The 20,209-nt window shown below is 50.1% G+C and overlaps 1 protein-coding gene and 1 long non-coding RNA gene across 3 annotated transcripts in view; one reads left to right on the top strand and one right to left on the bottom strand.

Annotated features, from left to right (window-relative positions):
• Window positions 1–1,347: 1,347 nt before the first annotated feature.
• Window positions 1,348–15,805, bottom strand: Spry4 (sprouty RTK signaling antagonist 4). The gene is made up of 2 exons (XM_005356024.2): window positions 15,643–15,805; window positions 1,348–5,733 (listed from the first exon to the last, which is right to left on the bottom strand). Exon 2 carries the CDS (start codon window positions 5,684–5,686, stop codon window positions 4,784–4,786), a length of 903 nt encoding a protein of 300 aa, XP_005356081.1. The 5' UTR covers window positions 5,687–5,733; window positions 15,643–15,805; the 3' UTR covers window positions 1,348–4,783.
• A 171-nt stretch (window positions 15,806–15,976) lies between these two features.
• LOC113457100 overlaps window positions 15,977–20,209 on the top strand; it is a 93,119-nt gene continuing 88,886 nt past the window's right edge. For both annotated transcript variants that reach the window (XR_003377731.1, XR_003377732.1), the window contains exon 1: window positions 15,977–16,169. This is a non-coding gene — a long non-coding RNA (uncharacterized LOC113457100). The remainder of the gene's footprint in view (window positions 16,170–20,209) is intronic.

A 20,209-nucleotide genomic window follows, 5' to 3' on the forward strand; every position in this document is an offset into this window, starting at 1 on the left:
TTTACATTTTTACTTTCTGTATGAGTAGCAATTCCACCTAACACCCATTTCTGCATCCCGAAGCCAATAGCATCAGGCAAAAAGTAATGCAGCGAATAACCTCTGGGGTCACCCCAAAGCCATTTGTACCTGGGAACTAAGGAGGGCCAAAGCCAGATGGAGGATAGTCTACGACTGGAGACTCAGCTTCACCTTTCCCCAAAGGCCATTTGGGTGGGTAGGTCTTTAAGAATGTAACTTCAATTGGTGTCTTTGTTATTAACTTCTAAAACCCGACCCAACATAAAACCAACCAACCAATTATGAGGGACTCTGAGGAGTCAAGATGTGAGACACTACTGGGAACCAGAGGGTTACTTCTGTAGAGGTGAGACAGGTCACATGGTTAGGAAACAGAATTTGAGATTATCTTTATTCAAGTCCTACTGTAGATAGGGTCACACTGCACAATGTGTCCTTTGGGCAATGACTAGGAGATCCTTGACATATGTCCCAAAGCCTCAATGACGAACAGGATTGGATTTTACCAAGAATCCTAAATGTCATCATTGTGACCAAGAAAAAACACCAAGGCAAGGCATGTCACCATTCCTGAGGTCCCAGCACTCAGGAGGCAGAGACAGGCAGATCCGAGTGACAAGGCACCAAAGGATAAAAATAAGCCATTCTGTGGACAGGAGGCCTTAGAAGTCAAAAGACCTTGTTTGAGGTCTCATTAGTGGAGCACTGGGACCAAAACTTGCCCCCCGCCCACACCCTTAGCTTTTCCTAGTTCTGAAGCTTCTTGTCCATTTATATTACTGACACACAATGGCCAGACATGATGACCTTTTTTTTTGTGTGTGGGGGGCAGTATTATAAGGCAGGGTTTTTTAAGACTTTATTTATTATGTATACAATATTCTGTGTGTGTGTCTGCAGGCCAGAAGAGGGTACCAAACCAGATAGTTGTGAGCCACCACGTGATTGCTGGGAATTGAACTCAGGACCTTTGGAAGAGCAGGCAATGCTCTTAACCACTGAGCCATCTCTCCAGCCCTATAAGGCAGGGTTTTTCTGTGTAGCCCTGGCTGTCCTGGAACTCAGATTGCCCCGCCTCCACTACCTGGCCTAATCACACACTTTCAATGCTAACCTGGGCTAAAGGGTTATCTTGACTATCTCAAGATATAGGAAGAAAACCCAAACCCGACACCCTGTGCGAACAGGTGACCCAGGAAAGATTTTTGCATCACGCAGCATCTGGCAGCACGTGTTCCTGTGGCGTAAGAGCCCTGACGGAGCACGGAGCTTCTGCTGAGGGAGGATGTCAGGCAATGGAAGACACAAGAGAATGGCCATCACGTGTATATTTAACAATATATATTTATAGATATCTTCTAGATCAGTACATTCAGTTTGTAACTTGTTTTTTCTTCACAAACAGAAGAACTCTTACAATAGTAGACTTTCTAAAATAAATACTATTAAAATAGAGCTTCAAAATAAATATTTTTTACAAAGGAAACCTTCTGTGGTGACTTTTGTGGTGGGGTGAAAGGGGCTACAGTGAGGGGGGAAATGAAACATGAACGTGGTGGAGTGGGCAATGGGGAGCAGCTCTACTGCTGCAGAGGTGAAAGCAACCACGGGACAGCAAGAGAACGCAAGCGGCAGAGTCACCCACAGCAGAAATGGAAACGCAGGATGGACGCTCACCTTACAGAGCAGGGAGGGCGTGAACTACTCGAAGGCAAGAACCGGGAGCCTGGAGATGCCTCGAATGGTCTAGTAAGTTGTACAGTGCAAATCTGTGCTGCCCACACACCTCAGACATTTCTGGAGACCAGGCTGCTTCAAAGTGATGACCTGGGTTTCAGCCCAGACCAAGTTTGCATGTGTTGCTCCTTTGGGGTTGTGATCCAGGTGGGCCCCACCAATGCAGCCTGCCCGACCTCAACAAACCCACCTCCTGTGTCTGTGAAGTACCCAAGGCAAACACCGAGGACTGTTCTTTGTTGCCTTCCTATTGGCTTCAGGAGCCTTGACTGTACCATGGAAGGCTTTGCTAGCCTAGCCCGAGACCCCAGTGTGCTCACAGGAAGGCTGGTCTTTCCCCACAATGCACAAACCAAATAGCCAAGGTACTTCTTAGGAAATATCTTACATGCCATCCTCAACTGCCACCCAATCCCAGGTCTAGAAATGGGAACCAGCTAGAACTTTTGAAGAGCTAGGACCCAGCCAAACAACCTGCTAATGACAGCAAGTCACCAGGCTGAAGCAGCTACAGAAATGTTTAGTGTTTGCAAGAGCCTGTACTCCTGGGAAGGGGTGGGGACTCTACAGGTACACTACCACTTTTCTGTTCTGTGTTCTTTCCCGCTTGTAGGTGTTTGCAGAGAAATGAAACAAAAACTAAAAAACAACAGAGCTGAGGAAATCAAGGCTGTTCCCCTCACCCCTTCCCTTTACCACCAAGCAAGTGGGCCCCAAGGCAAACTCCTGGGGGGAGGGGGAGTTTTGTAGACATCCTTCACAAGCCCAAACAAGAGGGGGGTGTGGAAATAAAAAGGCAAACCAAAACCCATAAAAATCCGTGTTTACAGCTATGTACACAAAGTAAGGGCTCGAGAGGGGTTGCCAGGAAACAGGGTCTGTGTGGTAGAGGGTCAGTATGTATGTAAGTGTAACACGTGCATGTGTGCATACACGGTGTGTAACTCAACTGTCCAGAGGTGTACAGACCAAGATCACCAAAGTGCAACTTGCCACTGGGTTAGCTATCCTGTGGAGACAGATTGGGGGAGGGACCCTGGACAAAGCTTCCAGGTTTTTCTGGAAGGGTGCTCGTGTGCGCTACCATTTTGGGGGCTTCCCTCCACATACCTCATCTGAGGAAAACATCCACAGCCCCTTCAGTAAGCTTCTAATACATTCAATTAGTGTTAAGTGGTTGGCTGAATGTGTTTCTATCTTTCCTTCCGGTCTGTGCAAGAACACTGCAAGCAACTGTGGCAAGGGCAGCATACGGGTTAGCCATAGAGAATGAAGATGCAGTATTTTATACTTGCCTTTTACAAGCCAGTAAATGTTACATAAATAAAGCTGAAAATAAAACCCTCCCTTCTTCCAACCAATAAATACCTATGGTTACAGTTAACTTATTCTAAATCATAAGGTGTTACTACTAGTTTCCAAGGTAGGGGTGGGGGTGAATCCTTGAGAAAGAGCATTAGGTACAAGCCACTCATAGCTACCTGCCTGCTCGCCTCCTTCCTGGGGGCAGCTCCGGTCCCACATGGAAGAGCCAGAGATGCCACACATGATTTCTGCCTAATGCTTTCCCAATTTCACCTGGGGCATCTCTTCTGACCCAGACCATTTCTCACATCATCAAGAGGCAGGGACAGGGACAAAATACCACACAAAGCAAAAACCCCACACAAAGACTGGGGGCAAGGACCAGAGACACTATAGCTTTTTGCATGCAACAAGTACCTACCCACTGGACGTGCTGCACTTTCTGGGTCCTTTAGCACCGTGAGAGAAAGAGTTGCTACGTCTTTGGGGGCTATCGGGAGGGGTGGGGGTTGTGCTGCGCACAAAAGTGGGGGCTCAAATCCAGTCGCCCCCTCCAGAGAACTGCTCCCCACCCACACTCTGGGCTCCTCTGACTTCCCCACCGGGGCCTCCTAACACTAAAATAGACTCTGTTCATCCTCTCTCTATTTACATTAAAGACAGACACATCACTATACACAAAGGCTATGACAGCAAGCAGCAGAATCAGAAGAAAACCCAAACCCAGCTCGGCTCAACTGTCATTCTGCCAATGGGAGGTGCGGCCTCTTCTCTGCCATTCCTGATGGGCAGGGGAATTATGCTCCTTGAGGTTGTTTGCCCCCAGATTTTAAATCAGCCCTTCCTGGGGGTGGCCCAAAAAGAAGCAAGTTGTTGTATTATTATTGTTTAAACACCATTAGCATCTAGTTTAATTAAACATATAAAAACATCGTGACTGGATCCAGAGACCACAGCCTCAGACTCATTGGCAAAATGATTATTTGGTCTCACTTGCGTCACCCAGGGCCCTCTTAGCTCAGTGAGTTTCTGCAAAGAATCTGAGTAGAGAGAGGTCGGGACACAGAGCAGGCAGGCCAGTCTGTGACTCAGTTAACAAGCAGAGGACGGTGTGATGAGTGAACACCCCCAAGTTAGTGACTGAAGCTAGGAGGAACACACTGCCCAGCGGCTCCTGCGGCTCCAGGGTGATTCTGTTCTCAACTGTCAAGTACATACAGCAGGAATTGCTACGGTGCACCTTCCCAAGAGGCCAAGGCCGACAGGAACGGACAGAGGAAGGAAAGGCAGAAAGAAGTCAAGGCTCTGAGGGTCTTCCTTGAGGTATCCCACCTTCCGTGAGCTGTTCCTCCCAGCTAGGAGGCTCCAGCAGGAGCCAGAAGACAATGACGAAGTGGAAGGGAGAGACTGAGGGGCTGGGAAGGCCACCGAGGGGCCAAACTTCCAGATTGTGTCCACATCTTCTGAAATGGGAAGAAATCACATCCAAAACCACCACACCCCGATGCTGTCACTGTTGCTTGACATGAAAGTTTCAAGAACACGAAAACCCCAGAGTACATCTTCATCCTTCTGGGGACTCTAGGCTGGGTGGTAGTGGTCTCTGCCTGTTTGTTCTCAATCTAGGGTTTAGGAGAGGACAGATGAGTACGGTCAGCCTCAGGAGACTGGCAGGAGGGACCATATTTCCAAGGGCAGTGCCGAGTTTTCATCCAAAGTGTCAGAAAGGCTTGTCAGACCTGCTGACCTTGGTGTCGCCACTGGCTGCCTTGCAGATGACGCTGTTCGTGTGCTTGCAGCGGCAACCAGGGCGTCTCAGACGGTCATAGCCGCGCTGGGCCAGCTTGACACAGCCTGTGGCCGGCAGGTAGCACAGCAGACAGGGCAGCACCAGAGAGAGGGCACCCATGAAGGACCAGCGGGCGCAGCAGTTGGAGCGGGAGCAGGAGCAGGGATGGTCAGCGCAGGAGCCCTCATCATCCTCATTGGTGCAGTGGTAGAAGATGCCCTGCACCAAGCACATACATGTACCATAGTTGACCAGGGTCTGGGCCGAGCACAGGCACTCCTGGTTGCAGACCCAGCAGGAGGGCAACGTCCGAGGGGCCGCACATTCCTTGCATTTACACTTCCCACAGGCCTCACACAGCAAGAAGTGCTTGTCTAGCTCTGGCGGAGCTGCTGGGCCCTTGAGGTCCAGCGGCTTACAGTGGACCACCTTGGGCTGGAGGCGCACGGCCCTGGGTGAAGCCTGCTCAGCTACTGGTGGTGGAGCCATATGGTCGAGGAGCCTCTGGTCTGAGGAGGTGCTGCTGCTACTGCTGACAGAGCTGGGTCGACCGCTGAAGGAGATCCAGTGGTGAGTGACATCCTGGTCACAGCGGGCAGGCGTAGGGGCCAGCTCTGGGATCCCACCCCGGGTCCTCTTGGGACCCAAGGTGGGGGCCAGGCTAGGGTTGTCTATGTAGTCATTCTCCACATGACTGGTCTTCATCTGGTCGATGGGTAAGATGGTAAGTGGGTGTTGGAGCCGGCTGTGGGGCACTCGGCTGTCAAGGAGAGGCTGCACCATGGCGGAGCTGGGAGTCAAAGGGACAGTACTCTGTGGGACCGGGCGCTCCATGAGGCTGACGGTCCTGGACTGCACCAATGGACAGGCTTCTAGGGGCCCTGAGAGAGAGGAAGGAAAAAAAAGAAAATGGATTCCCAGCATCAATACATGGCCTGTTAATACTCTCCCCTCAACCTTCTATCAGGCCTTGGGAGTCTAAAATGAAATGGGAACCAAATTTCTTCAATGAACTTCCTAGTAATTCCCAAGGCTTAAATTGTCAATAATGAGAAAAAATACTGGTAGAAGTAACATTTCTTAGGCTGAGGTACAACTTGGTGGAAGACAGCTTTCCTAGCACGCATCACAGGTTCTGGCTTTGGTTACCAGCATCACCAGGTGGGGTAAAGGGTGGGTCAGCCAGGCATGGTGGCATATGCCTATGATCCCAGAATCTGTGAAAGTGGAAACAGGGAGACAGCTGTGAATTTGAGACTAGCCTGATCTACAGAGCGAGAGCCTGTCTTAAAACAACAGAACACAAAACAACAGAACACTTTAGGCCTAGGTGTTGATTGTGAACAAGTTACAACTTCTTTTAAAATTATTAATTATTTATTGGGTTTTTTTGAGACAGAGTTTCTCTGTGTAGCTCTGGTGCCTGTCCTGGAATTAGCTCTTGTAGACCAGGCTGGCCTTGAACTTACCGAGATCTGTCTGGCCTTGCTGGGATTAAAGGCGAGCGCCACCACTGCCCAGCTTAAAATTATTTTTAATGTATGTGTAGGTCAGGGGACAAAACTTCTGAGGGAACAATCAGTTCTCTCTTCTTCCACCTTCATGTGTGAAAATGATTGATCATAGGTCCCTAGTCTTGTGAACCTGTACCAACTGAGCCATCTCACTCCCGAGTGTGTGTGTGTGTTGGTGGTGGAAGGGGGGATCGTGGCAGGTGAAGGGTCTCACTGTGTAGTCCTGGGCTGGCTTTGAACTCATGGAGATCTGCCTGCCTCTGTAGTAGTAAGCATTAGGATTATACCTTAATTTTGGGGCTGTAAAAAGGGGTTCTTGCAAGGATTAAGGGAGAAAACGCACACCTGATACCTGCACACAGCCAGGCACACAGAAAGCACTAAATAATTCGTCACTACCTCAAAATACAACCACTTTGACGTCCTACATAAGCAGTCCTGGAGGAACCATCCTGGGCACTGAGGACTGTGTACATGGTCAATAAACAGTTCCTGTGTGCTCCCTCGAGTTCATCAGCTGGATAAAGAAAAGTAGAGAAGGGCTGCATCTGACGCCTGCTCATCCAGGACATCAACCTATTACTCCCGCTTCCAAGAACAGCAACCTCCAGCAGTAGATAAGCCCTGGGTAGGTGAGCTCCCGACAACTTGCATGGGAAATCCTCTCAAGGGGCACTCACATCACCCATTTCCAAGTGCTGAGCCGAACATTCAGACTAAATGCTATTTACTAGAATAGCTAAGGCAACCCTGGATCAGTTTCTAATTTCACTGAGAGAGTGCAATTTTAAGTTGGCATCCGGCCAGAGATTCAACGGCAGCGCCTGACACGGAAACCCAGGAAGTCACTTAAATCAAAGAGCGGAAACGGCTTGGTTCAAATTTAGAAAGTGCACATTGTTTTCTATTAGAAGTGCCATTTCCTTGCCTGCTGACCTTTACGTTTGGAATTCGGACGGGAGATCAATTTAAAGAAATAGCAGCAGAAGGCCAAGACCTCTGTTCAAAGGAGACAATTTGGAATCCAAAGGAAGAGAATACACTCTGGGAAGATTCCACAAAGAACTTCAAGGGACTGGGGGAGGGAAAGACGGAGCAGGGGCAGAGGAGCCCTCATTAAGACAGCACACACTGAGGAGTGTCTGTTAAGGGTGGTGTTTCTGTAAATGCCTTCTCAAGATGCTAATGACAGCTCCTGTCTCTCAACTAAGTTTATCTTGCATCAAAGGTGTTGCCAAGGGGATGCGAAGTAGGTTTCTAGTTCCGCTTACCCCCCCTTGCTGGGACTGTTAAGTCCACCTCAGTATCACAGGAGAGTGACACTTGGCTCCCTGTATGGTGAAGTGTTTGCCATGGTGGCGGGAGGAGGCTGATGGGACTCACAACTATGCTTGCCCCGGCTTGGAGACAAGGGTTTGGTTACAAATAGCTGAAGCGTTTTCTTGGATGCTTCTAGTCCCGCATGAAATAAACAGCTAGCTCTAAATAGAAAGTTCGTGAAAGGGAGAAAAAGAAGGATATCCACAGCATTAGTCTGCGCAACATCTATGCTGCTAAATGTAAAATACATCACATCTTTCCGAGTAGGGTCAGTCACCAGAAAGTTCCCATTCAAACTATTGTCTACACTATTTCCCTGTCTGTCTTGGATAAAGTCTACATAGTGGCAGGGGCCACAATGTTCTTTTCAGTGAAATCACAACATTTTTTTAAAAAAAAAAAAAAAAAATTTTTTTTGAGGCATGATTTCACATTTCATCTTAGGCTGACCTGAAACTTACTTAATATCCGAAGCCTTTATTCCTTAGCTTCCCAATTGCTACAATTAAAGGAAAGAGCCACCACGGGCAGGCAGTTCAGCTCACCTTTGAGTTAGTTTGTTTCAACCAGATGGCAGGCCTTCCAAAGAATGGTCCCTGTCAAGGCAGCTTCAGGTGAACTGCTGAGGCCAAGGCCGTATAGACACATCCTGGAGAGCATCTTCTCTCTAACACTACCTTTCAGCTAGTAAATTTGTTCCAAGAGGTTCCCAAGGCCTTGCCTCTAGAAGAATGTCGAGTTTGGAGTCACCCGACCAGTCTAGTTAGAAGCCCCAACTTCCAGTTCTGGGGTCTTTGGTTAAAGGAAACATCGTTACATTGGCATAATATAAAGTGTCACAGATAAGACTTACCGGTGCTAGCCAAGGGAGTGTCTCAGCCAGAACCTTCCTCAGTGGACAATGACAGTATGAGCCCAATTTCAGAAAGCCCTACTTGCCAACAAATTGCCTGTGGAAGTTTCACGTAGCTACGTATTAACTCCTGTAGCTAGGGTTTTATCTCAAGACCAAGTGCAGGGCTGACCAAGGCCTAGAGAAAGGAGAGGTACTCTAAAGCAGAGAGGCGAACTGACTGCACACTCTATTTTGCCAAGCAGACTACCGAGACTCTAAAAACAGCTGCATTTCTTGCAGATGAAGCAAAAAGCATTAGGCAACTTTCAAGGATGTTTAGCAGGCCTGGGAGCCAGCAAGCAGACTCTCCAAATCATGCAAAAGCCCCATCAGCAAGCTAGTTTGGAGCAGCCACCGGAGGCAGTGAGGCTACTGCCCCATCACCCTCCAGAGGCAGCTGTCAACATCTGGGCTAGTAAATGAGGCCAGCCTAGAGAGTAAGGATCTCGGCCCCCAATGACTCAGCTCTCTCAGGACACACGCACAGCTGACGTTTGGTTCCAGAAGCCATGTCTAAAAAGGCATCTCCCTTCCAGGCACCATCTCAGAGCGCCAGTGCTCCCACTTGCTTAGGCCTGCCCCGGACCTCGCGAGCTTCTGCTGAATTGCCATGGCTGAAAAAGAAAAACAAGTTCCTAAACTGCCTGTATGGTAACCCCTCAGCACAATTCCAGGTCTATTCCCTGCCCAGAAAAAAAAAAAACCCTAAGTCTGAGTTCCATTTCCAAGATCAGTCTCCACCCCAGACAGTTCTACCCCTCAGTTTGCACATCCTTGCAGGGGTTAAGAGCACTTTAATAGGTACCCTCTGCTTCTCCTCCAAGGAAGGAAGAGATTTATATAATATAAATGGGACAGGAGGCTTTGCCTCAGTAAGCTGCTGGAAAGAGCTTGATGGTCAATTTGGAAGATTCCGGATGGAAGTGAGGCCAACCCTGCACTTAGCCTAGGAAGTACCTCACAGTTGGATGATTAGCATAAGGAACTTTCTTTCACCCCCCCCCCAACAACAACAACAGCAGCAATAATAATAGCTAGTTACTACAAGTGACTGATACTTAAAGAACACTTCTTGGTGCCAGGCTCTCTGCTGCACCAACACCTTAGGGAAGCGCTCCCATTCTGGAGACAGAAATTGAAGCGCAGGGCTGGGGAGATGGCTGGTCAGCACAGTGTTTGCCTCACAAGCAGGAGGACCTAGGTTCTGATCCCCAAAGCACAGCTGTCACATTTGTAACCCCAGGGTAGGGGAAGTGGGGACAGGAGGATCCCCACAGCTCACTGGCCAGTCACGCCATCAGTTCAATGAAAGACCCCATGCCCATCTCCATTGGTAAGGCAAAGGGACTGGAGAAACAGCTTCCTCACTAAGAGCACTCCCTGTTCTTGCAGGTTTAGCCTCCAACACCCACACAATGGCTCACAAATCATTCGTATGGGGAAATCCGATGACGACCTCTCCTGGTCCCCATGAACGTGCGTGTAGTATACATGCATGTAGTGTAAGTATATACATGCATACCGACTCCCACCCCCACATACACACACGGGCGCGGGGGGGGGGGCACTTGAAAGCACAAAGGATCACAGAGGTAGAGCAAGAGGCATGTGTTCACAACAGGACTCCTCTCTAACACAGACCACTGTGACCAAAACAGACATGGAACCCTACCTGGCAATGATTTGAGGACGCTTTCCCCATCCACAGGGACCCATGAAGAAGTATACAAGTACCAATCATCTTCCTGGCCACAGGCCCTTCAGCAGCCCAACTCCGCCCCATTAGCCACCAGCTGTGGTAGAGTGGGGGGTGGGGAGAGGTTCAGTAGCAGATAAATAACTCCAGATAGTTCCTGTCACTTTGTCCCTCCTTCTCTAAGGGTTTTCATCTCTACCCCATGGATTTCCCTTACAGAATTTCACTGTAACAGACCTTAAAGAAAAGGAAATCCTGGTGTGACAGGGATTCCCTCCCTAACAAGCTCAACTCTGGGGTTCCTGGGGCATCTCTGATGATAGAGTGCAGGTACAGAGGGAAGGGGAAGGAAGGGGAGAGGCCAGGAGCAAGGAGATGGTGAGGCTGATGGTTCAGCAAGCTACCCATCCCACCTCCTTCCCACCACAGTCCCTAGATCTGCTGCTGCTGGGTCTGGCGGCCCGGAGCTGCCTGTCTTGACCCTCACTGTCACTTGTACCTGCGGGGAGGGAACTGGACACAGGCTGCATGAAAAGAATCAAGAGGCAAAGTTAAACGTCCAAAGCCCCTGGCCACCCTTACCTTGATTTCCCCTACGAAGGGAAGCTGGGGAATAGTGGGAAAACCTGCTGGTTGTACTTTAAAATCTACAAGTCAGTGAATGACAGCCTGGCAAGAAGCTCCGTTGCAATGAATGGGCAGTTTCTGTGCTGTCCATTCAGTCTTAGTGGGCTCTCCACAGAAGGCTGCCAGAGAGCCTGCCTACCTCTCGGCAACACCACTGCCTGGTCCTTTGTGTTGCTAACCCAGTTTAGTTAATTAAGCTATAGCCAGATGATGACTTATTGCTTTTAAGACCCTTAAGGGAAGGGGGGGTAGGGAAAGCCAGGGACTTCCCCCTGGGTCTTATGGGGGAAGCCAATTTGTGAAGCCCATAGGAAGGAAGCAGAAAGTCTCTGGGCGACTCAATTTGTTTGAGGGCACACCCTTACCCACTCCCTACTTCACTAGCACTAGAGAGCTCACAGCTGGCCATGTCAGGGATCACCAAAGGAAACAGTGCCCCTCCATCCTTTGTCAAATCACCGGTTTTCAGCCCCCTTTTCCTTCCCTTGTATCTGAGCAATTTTAACCAGCTTCAAGCTTCTGCGCTTTGCTGTGTGTATACCCATATACTTGTCTGCCCAGTAGCCCATTACGAGGGATCAGATGCCAAGTCACAAAGGAGGGAAACAGAACAGATGGGGCCTGCTAACCAGCAGCACCACACATTTGAACGGGCCAGGTCAAAGTGTAGAATGTGACCAGAAGCCTGCAGACTCCCAACCCCCGGGAAGGCTTCTTTTTAGACGTCATCAACATGATCTTAATGTCTCCCTAACCCTCCACCAAGAAACAAAACTGACAATAGATTTTTAGCTTCCTCTTGGGAATTTAACAGGAAATGACTTCCCCCTTTCCCAGCCAGAAACAGACTGACAAGGAAAAATACACCCCTGCAACTGGCCACCTGCCCCAGGGCCCCCTTCCCTCCTCGGCTAGACCTAGAACATCTGTGGCTCTCTGTGCTTCCCCACTTCCTCCACCGACTAGAGGCCCTTCCTTGGAAAGATCAGCCCCCATCACAACTGAACAGTGGGGCCTCTTAAGCTTGGCCACAGGTCGTGGACACATTCCCCAACCTAGTCAGCTGCCCAGATCTGCAGTGAGAGCCAACAGTACCCCCACCTTTTAAATCACGCAGCACCCTGTACTTCCTGTGCCTTTTATTCAAAGGGTCTTTAAAACCAGACCCTCCTCCTAAGAGCACAAGATTAACAGCGAGCTTACCAAAGTCGAGCCTGGCGCTTAGCAGCCCTACTACTGGCTGTCCCTGGTCTCTCGGGTTCTTGGAGAAGTTTGAGAAGTTTGTTCACCAAGACCCATGCTTACCAGCCCTCGTCTGCAGGATTAGTCGATGTCTCCTTACAAAAATTAATTGCCACGATTCACTGTGTTATTTAAAAACACTGTTGTAAATCGGGTATGATGGAGCCTGCCTGTAATGTCAACACTCCGGAGGCAGAGGCAGGAGGATTGATCCAAGTTGGAAGCCAGCTTGTGTACACAGGGAGTTTCAGGCCAGTCAAGACCTTGTCTCAACAAACAAAAGCCCTGTCGTTGCTTGGCAAGGTTTGCATTTGCAAACCTAGCAGAGGCAGGGAAATTAAGAACCTCAAAGTTGACAGTTGGTGGTGCATACCTTTAATCCCAGCACTGGGAAGGCAGAGGCAGGTGGATCTCTTTGAGTTCGAGACCAGTCTGTGTTGGTCTATACAATCAAGTTACAGGGCAGCCCAGACAAACCCCGTCTCAAAAAAAAAAAAAAAAAAAAAAAAAAAGGAAGCCACGTTTATGGGGCTGGAGAGATGGCTAAGGGTTAAGAGCACACACAGACTGGTCTTTCAGAGGACCCGAGTTGAGTTTCCAGCGCCAGCTTTAGACAGCTGTTCCGACGTTAGCCTGTGACTATAGCTCCATGGGCACCCAATGCGGGACTTCTGTGGGCAACTGCGTTCACGTGGAAGTGTGCGTGCACGCACATGATTTACATACACAACAATTAAAAACTTAAGAGTTCACGGCTAGCGTCTACAGGAAAAAAAACCCTGTTTCATTCAAAACCAGCAAGCCAGCTAGCCAGCCAACAACAAACCTGTTCCGTCTACTCTCCAAATGTCCTAATAGATCGAGTGGTTTAGGGAAAATGTTAGTGGGCACAGCTACACAGTCTTTAATCCCAACACCTGGGAGGCAAATGCAGGTGGCTCTTTTTGAGTTCGAGGCCGGCCTGGCCAACAGAACAAGTTCCAGGACAGCCAGGCTACATAATGAGATCCTGCCTCTAAAACAAATTAATTTAAAAATGTTATAGGAGTCCAACAAAACAGGGCAGAAGTTGCCACGGTGAGTGGAATTTAAGGTCCTTATGCATGACCCTGAGTGACACTTCAAAAGCCACTTTAAGTGTTAGCTGGGTTTTGTCTCTTCCCTTGATTTTGGATCACTTATTTGCCTTCATTTGTTTTCTGTTGTTTTAGAAAGTCAGCCAAACCTCTGGGCACATATAGTGCTAAGTTCGCAAGATAGTGAAAAAGACGCATGAACTGGGCAAAGGGTGATTTCCAAATTGCCAACTCTGGAACGTGAGACAGGCAAAAAGGACGGTGGATGCCCAGCCTGCCATCTGCCCTGAATGGATCCAGTCTGTGTTGTCTCCTCCCACCAACCTGAACTGTGGTGAGGCTACCATTTCAGAGGGAAATGTGGAAAAGGTTGTGGGATCCAGAAAGAAGGCATGAATGTCCCAGAAGAAGGGACTCCTGAACTCAGCTCTAAATTCCTGATGAGATATAAGCAAGAGATTAAAGCCCCTCCACCTAGCTGTACACCCAAGACTGCAGCAATCTAAATGCCCACCAACATGGTTCACCTGCTCAAGGATGGGGAGGATTTTCCTGGAGCCAAGGGACCCTCCCAAAGAACTGGAAATAGAAAAAAAAAATGTAACCTCAGGGGTGTCAACCCTGCAATTTTTCTTTCAGAGAAAGCCTGAGCAACTACAGTCCTTTCCTTTGCCGGACGCCACCAGATCTGCAACTAAAGTGGGGTTAGAAGCAGAAAATCTCAGATGTTTGTGCTCCATGTGTGTGAAGATTCTGGAGAACTCCAAACATTGTGAAATCCAGCAGCGCAATATTGAGTAGGGCCTTGGGCCAGACGGAACTTATTAAGAGATTGATAAAGCCCTATTTCCCAACTGCTCTAGGTCTCACCTTCCAGCTTTGTGCGGTGTAGAGGCCTGTCACGAAGGCTGCAGCCCTGGTCACCTACATAGTGGATATGCCCGAGCTCCTGCCCTCCCCAGATTCCCTTGCCTCCCCCTCAAAATGGGGGAGAATCACATCCCTGGTTGGTGACATTAAAGAGACTGCCATTGCATTGCATCTGAGGACCCCAAGCAATCCTTGCAGCGTCGCAGGGTTCCAGGAAGCCTCCCTGCGCAGTAGGAGGCCTTCTGCCCTGAGCCAGGCCTGACAATATGGATGCCCAGCCAGCAGCTTTCCACCTCTACTCCTCACGCAATTCCCTCCAGCCCATGTCGCCTAGAACGCCATCCCTTAGCTCTTCAGATCATGCAAGCATCTTTCTGTTTCAAGTCTCCTCCTCTGCCCACAACCCCCAGCCCCCAATCAAAAGAATTGAGAAACCGTCTTCTTGCCCAAGAGAAGCTACTGTAAATGCTTTTTGATCGTCTGCTTTGAGGGGGAAACTGGGCACAGTCGTGGCCCCAGTGATGGAGCCAAGCTCCAGCTGCCCGGGTTGGCCAAGTCCGTCCTCCCCCTTTCCCCCGTGGCCCCGGCGACTCCAAATTTTTTAGAACATACCGTCTCTATCCTCTATTCTCCGTGTTGTTATCAAGTCTGGTACCAACAAGGAGGGAAAGTGGGCACCTTATCTCTCCTACGCATGCAACCTCTTCCTTCAGCTCCCACACGCCCGGCGTTATGTAAACGCACCTTCAGCCCCCACCACAGCCTTAGCGAGAGGCCCAGGGGCTCTGGGACCTGGAAAAGATTGATGCCTGCGAATACGGGGGCACCGGGTGGCCAAGGAGCCTCGGGCCCCGAAGAGGCTAGGGAAAGAAGAGACAAGGCAGTAGCACAGCATAAAATGAGGCAGCCGAGCAAAGGTCAGACGGTCTGGAACCGCCTAGCCAAGGAGAGGGAGCAAAAAAGCGTCAGTCCTTGGCCGGCCCCACGCTGACCATCCAGTGGAGAGGCATAAGGAGAGGAAACCTAGTCCGCCACAACTCGGAACTGGTAAAGAAAAAGCTACGTCGAGCATAGGCCCCTGAGGAAAGGCTGAGAAGACCTACGGCAGAGCTGGCACCGTGGGCACGGAGCCCGGGGGTGGGCGAGCCGCCCAAACCTAGGGCGCCCCCAAGTCCCAACCGGTTGCTCCAAAGCGAGCCCGGGGCTGCGGGTTCCAGCGTTCAAGGAGAGTAGTGGCAGAAGAAAAGAGGCCAGGCCAGAGGCAAACTCCTCGAACACTAACAAGGTTTCCAGAGTCACAGAGGGCGCGGAAGCTCGACTTGGCAATGCCTAGGGTCGGCAACGGCAGTGCCAGGCAACGAACACCCCTAGCGCCGTGCCGGCCGGGTGCGCCTGGTAGCTGCGGCGTACCGCAGGGACTCGAGGAGGCACAGACCGAGGAAAAACACCAAAGCGGCTAGAAATAGCGTACTATTGGCCCCAACCCGAGGGGAACCGCGTCACGGTACCGAGGGGATACTTTCGGATCTCCAAACCGGCTATGGACTTACTTTGAGGAGCTGTAGAGTCACAAGCATCGCTCCACGTCTGTGTAAATCCCCGAACCCAAATGGGTCAGTCGCTGTTGCACTCGTAGACGCCAGTCAGAGGAGCCGGTAAGGCTCCTTGAGTCCTGCAGCGCAAGCTCCGCCGCTGTCAGCTCAGCTCGCTGCCTCGGCGGCGATGTTGCAACCCTTGCCTGGGAAAATGGCTTTTTTATGAATGGGAGGGCAGAGAGCTCCACTGCGCACGCGCGCCGCCCGCGATTCTATGAATGGGTGGGCACAGGCGACCCTGTGCGCGCATGCGCTGCGTTTTTTTTCTTTTTTTTTTTATGAATGGGGGGCCGGAAAAGAGCTTAACCCGTGATTGCTGGGGCCGGTTGTTGCTCCTCCAGGGGCCGTCGTTCTTTTACAAAGAGGGGTGGAGGTTGTTGTTCCTTTTTTTTTTCTTCTTTTTAATGAATGGAGGGCGGCGGCGACAGCTGCAGCTGGCTCAGCTGCGTGGGTTGTACCCTCCTCCCAGCCTGCAAGAGGAGGTAAAGGCCACCTTCACGCCACTGCGGGCTTGGGCAGGAACCGTCAGTGAGACTAGAGGGTGGGGGGCGCTGCGGCCTCGGGATTCTGGGCCCAGAGCGGGGTGGGGGAGGACACACCTCGATCAGCATATCTCTTGTCGCCGCAGGCGTTGGGGAGGGGGAGCGAGAGGACCCCTATTGGGAACCTTCTTTTCAAGATCAGTGGCGCCTGGGGACGTCGGGGGCAGGGACCTTCCAGCCGCATTCGCCAAAAATTAAGAAAATGTCTTTGTCTATTTCAAAAAAGGGTAGGGTGGGTGTTGCTGAGTGCATCTGGCTCTCTAAGTGCAGACCACTCCTCCTCCCATTTCTTGGGTGTGGACAGTATCTGGGCCGAGGCCTCTTCCGGCTCCAATACCCCCCGGGGCGATTCTGTCCACTCAGCCAGAGGCCTGGCCCTCACCTCTCAACCCCGCCTCTCTCCCGCCCCAGAGTAATGTCCGCAGTGCCCCGGGCTTCCGCCCGCCCTCTGCTGCCCTGGCTAGGTGCCCCTTTCACTACTCGCGCCCTTGTCGTTTTCCAGTCCTAAGAAGACGCTAGCCTTTGTAATCTTGCGGCCCCGTGCCTTTTGTTGCAGAAGGCAGTTTTCACGATTGTTCCTTCTAAAAAGAAAAGGGAGCAGTGGTGAACTGGCCAGGTGGATGGGTGGAGCAGGCCTTGGCAGGATGCTGCTGGGGTGGCCACGGTATTAAATAACAGGACTCTTGAGCCTCACAGAGAATGGAAATGGCCGGAGAGCCGTTCTTTGATGGGGGGTGGGGAGAGAAGCCGGTGAAAAGAGAAGCCCCTCCATTAGGCCTGACTCCTGAAGTTGGGCGCTCCAGCATCAGGCCCAGCTCCGCCCAGTAACCTGGAAGCCTGTAGTCTCCTTGGAGCCTGGAGTAGGGGTGGCTTTGGTGCCGGCGAGGTACATCTTGCTGGTGTTTAGCCTTCATGGGTTGTGAGGCTATCTTTTTCCTCCTACGCCATCATAGGGCTGTGCTTGGCTGTTGTCGGAGGAACCAATGGAACGACTCAGCCCACGGGTGAGGTCTGGCTTGGGGCTGGGGCTCTGCCACAAGCCTTTAGGACTGCTCAAGGTCATTGTGTCCTAGCGTAAAAATCCTTCTCGCCGCTCGGACTCACGTCTCAGAGATTACTCAGTCCGTGGAGCTAGAACAGACTATTCCCGCGGACCCTCAACCTCCACCCAAAGCCATGGAGGGAGAACTTAGGGATTTTCCTGTGTCCTTATCACTATTCCCATTTGTCAGATCTACAAATTGAGGCCAAAAGTCCTGTACCTGGTGAACAGAAGGGCTAGTAATTGTGCTGAATTTCAAGGTTTCTCTACCTTGAGACCAATCCCCTCTCCACCATCAGGATCCTAGAAACCTGTTTCTTGTCATTTAAACAGCTAAACAATGGCACTATTTCTGGCTGGTGTTCACCCATGGTCCTTACTGGATTACAAAGATGAGAATAAATGACTCCTTTTTTAAACAGTCTGTGGAGGGTGTAGGGGAAAGGAATGTTGTCCTGTTTCCTTCAGTAAAAGAATTCACCAGAAGACAGGGCTCCACTCTGACCCTGTCTTGAGGAAGGAGAATGCCCAGCCCAAGGTGGGGAGTGGGAGGAGCTCCAGTGCCCCCCTCCTTCGTCCCCAGGGTCTGTGCCATCAGAATGCCTGAGAGGCACTGACAGCAGTTGTGAAGAATCCATTTGCTTATGTGCTGCTCTCTGCAGTGGTTGGGGCTCAGGGGGGACAGATGCCCCTTTCTGCCCTTGTGAAGCCCACTCAGTCTTAGGAGACAGACAGAATGAGCGCAGTTAGAGCCCTGGCAAGTGCTCTGAGAGAGAAGTCAGCCCTCTTGGAGGTCGTGGAAACGAGGCGCTTGTATGGATATGGGGAGGCGTGCACACGCGTGTGGAGAACTGACGTACTGTTGTGTATCTTCTTCCAGCTCCTTAGAAGAAATAGATTTTTTTTTCCTTATGTGTGTGACTATTTTGCCTGCATGTATGTATGGAAACCATGTACATGCCTGGTACCTTTGGAGGCCAGAATAGGGTGCTGGGTTCCTGGAGTGCTGTTACAGGTGGTTGTGAGTTCCCATGTGGATGATATGAATTGAACCTGGGTCCTCAGCAAGAGCAACAGGAGATTTAACTGCTCACTAAGCCAGTCCTCCAGCCTCTCACTTTGGTTTTTGAAACAGTCTCTCTCTCTCTCTCTCTCTCTCTCTCTCTCTCTCTCTCTCTCTCTCTCTCTCTCTCTCTCTCTCTCTGAAATGAACCTGGAGCTCACTGCTTAGCTAGATGGCCCAGGGCCCCTCCTGTTTCTGTCTCCCCAGCACTGGGATTACAGATGTGTGGCTTTTTAAAGATGGATTCTGGGAATCCAGACTTGGCTCTTCAGTCTTAGTCTGGGTTCCTATTGCTGTGATGGAACACCATAACAAAAGCAACTTGGGGAGGAAAGGGTTTATTTGACTTAGATGTCCTGAGTCACAGTCCACTGAGGGAAGCCAGGGCAGGAATCTGGAGGCAGGAGCCACTGCAGAGGCCATGGAGGTGGGCTGCTATGTTGGTTTGCTTGTCATGGCTTGCTCAACCTGTTTTCTTGCAGAATCCAGGGCCACCAGCCCCGTTGTGGCCCCATTCACAATGGGCTGTTTTCTCCCCCATCAATCATTTTTTAAAATTATTATTAGTTTAGAAAAAAATCAGGTCTCTGATCTTATAGAGGTCTTCTCTCAATGGAGGTTCTTGCCTATAAAGTGACTCTAAGCTGTGCCAAGTGGACATAAAACAAGCCTGCACACAAAGCAAGTTGTTTTTTTTTTTTTTTTTTAAATCTTCCTAGCCCCATGGGTGGCAAATTTCAATTTGGGTAGCAGGAAGTGTCTCAGAAAGCAGCCTGTGGTTTTGAATTGCAACTGAGGGCTGACCAGTGAGTCCACGGAAGGTTTTAGGGCATGTGTTAAGCAGAGGCGTCATGGGTGGAGGCACCACCACACATTGGCAAAAGCCTGGCACGTGGACAACTTGAACAGAAAGTCTTCAGCCACAACTTGATGAGCAAAGATGAGGTGTGCTAAGCGGGTTTAACACCTGATTTTAACTCAACAGCAGTCCTGGAGCTGATGTTGGGTTGTTTTTTTTTTGGGGGGGGGGGGAGAAGACAGAATGAAAGATGACAGGGGAATCAAAACATTTGTTTCTTAGAAGGTAGAAGCCCTCACGTTTGCTCTTACAGTTGGGCAGCTGGTAGGCTACGCACGTGCCAGAGATTTGTCCCAAGTCAACTGACAGCTCATTCCAAAAATGCCAGTGGTTTCCTCTGAAATAACGTTCTGGTTTTTTGTGTGTGTGTGGTTTTTGTTTGTTTGTTTGTTTGCCTGTTTTTATTTGTTTTGCTAGCATCGGATTCTAACAACCATTCAGCCTGCCTATGTTGATAAGTCATTCCAGCCAGCCCTGGTACTAGTGCAGTTCATCACCTCCAGACAGTGACTTCAGTTCTGGGCTCCCCTTTTATCAGCGATCCAGGAGATGCATTTGAAGAGGGAGGAGAGGCAGCAGTTCCAATTCAATGGCAGCCATTTACAAAGGAGCATTTACTGCTTGCTGCCCCTGACCTCAGTGTGTTTTCACCCTTGGGATCTCCTTTTTGTTACTTTGGCTTTTGTTTTTGTTTTGCGAGTCTTTTATTATGTAGCCCAGGTTAGTCTCCAACTGCCTCAACTCCTTCTGCCTCAGCTCATTTCCACTACCACCTTGCTTAGATTTATTTATCTATTTGTTTTTCAAGACTTGGTTTCTGTTCCTAGAGCTTGCTTTGTAGAGCAGGCTGACCTCGAAATCACAGGTACCCCCGTCCCTGCCTCTACCTTTCCTAGTGCTGGGATTAAAGGTGTGCTACCACTGCCTCTTTTTTTTTTTTTCTTTTTTTTTTTGAGACGGTTTCTCAGTAGCTCTGGCTGTTCTAGAACTTGCTGGACTCAAACTCAGAGATCCAC

The sequence above is a fragment of the Microtus ochrogaster genome, chromosome 18 (assembly GCF_000317375.1).
Source record: "Microtus ochrogaster isolate Prairie Vole_2 chromosome 18, MicOch1.0, whole genome shotgun sequence".
Lineage (NCBI taxonomy): Eukaryota > Metazoa > Chordata > Mammalia > Rodentia > Cricetidae > Microtus > Microtus ochrogaster.

Bases quoted from the DNA above. Each gene is read 5' to 3' on its own strand.
- Spry4 (XM_005356024.2), bottom strand. From the start codon at position 5,686: ATGGAGCGCCCGGTCCCACAGAGTACTGTCCCTTTGACTCCCAGCTCC.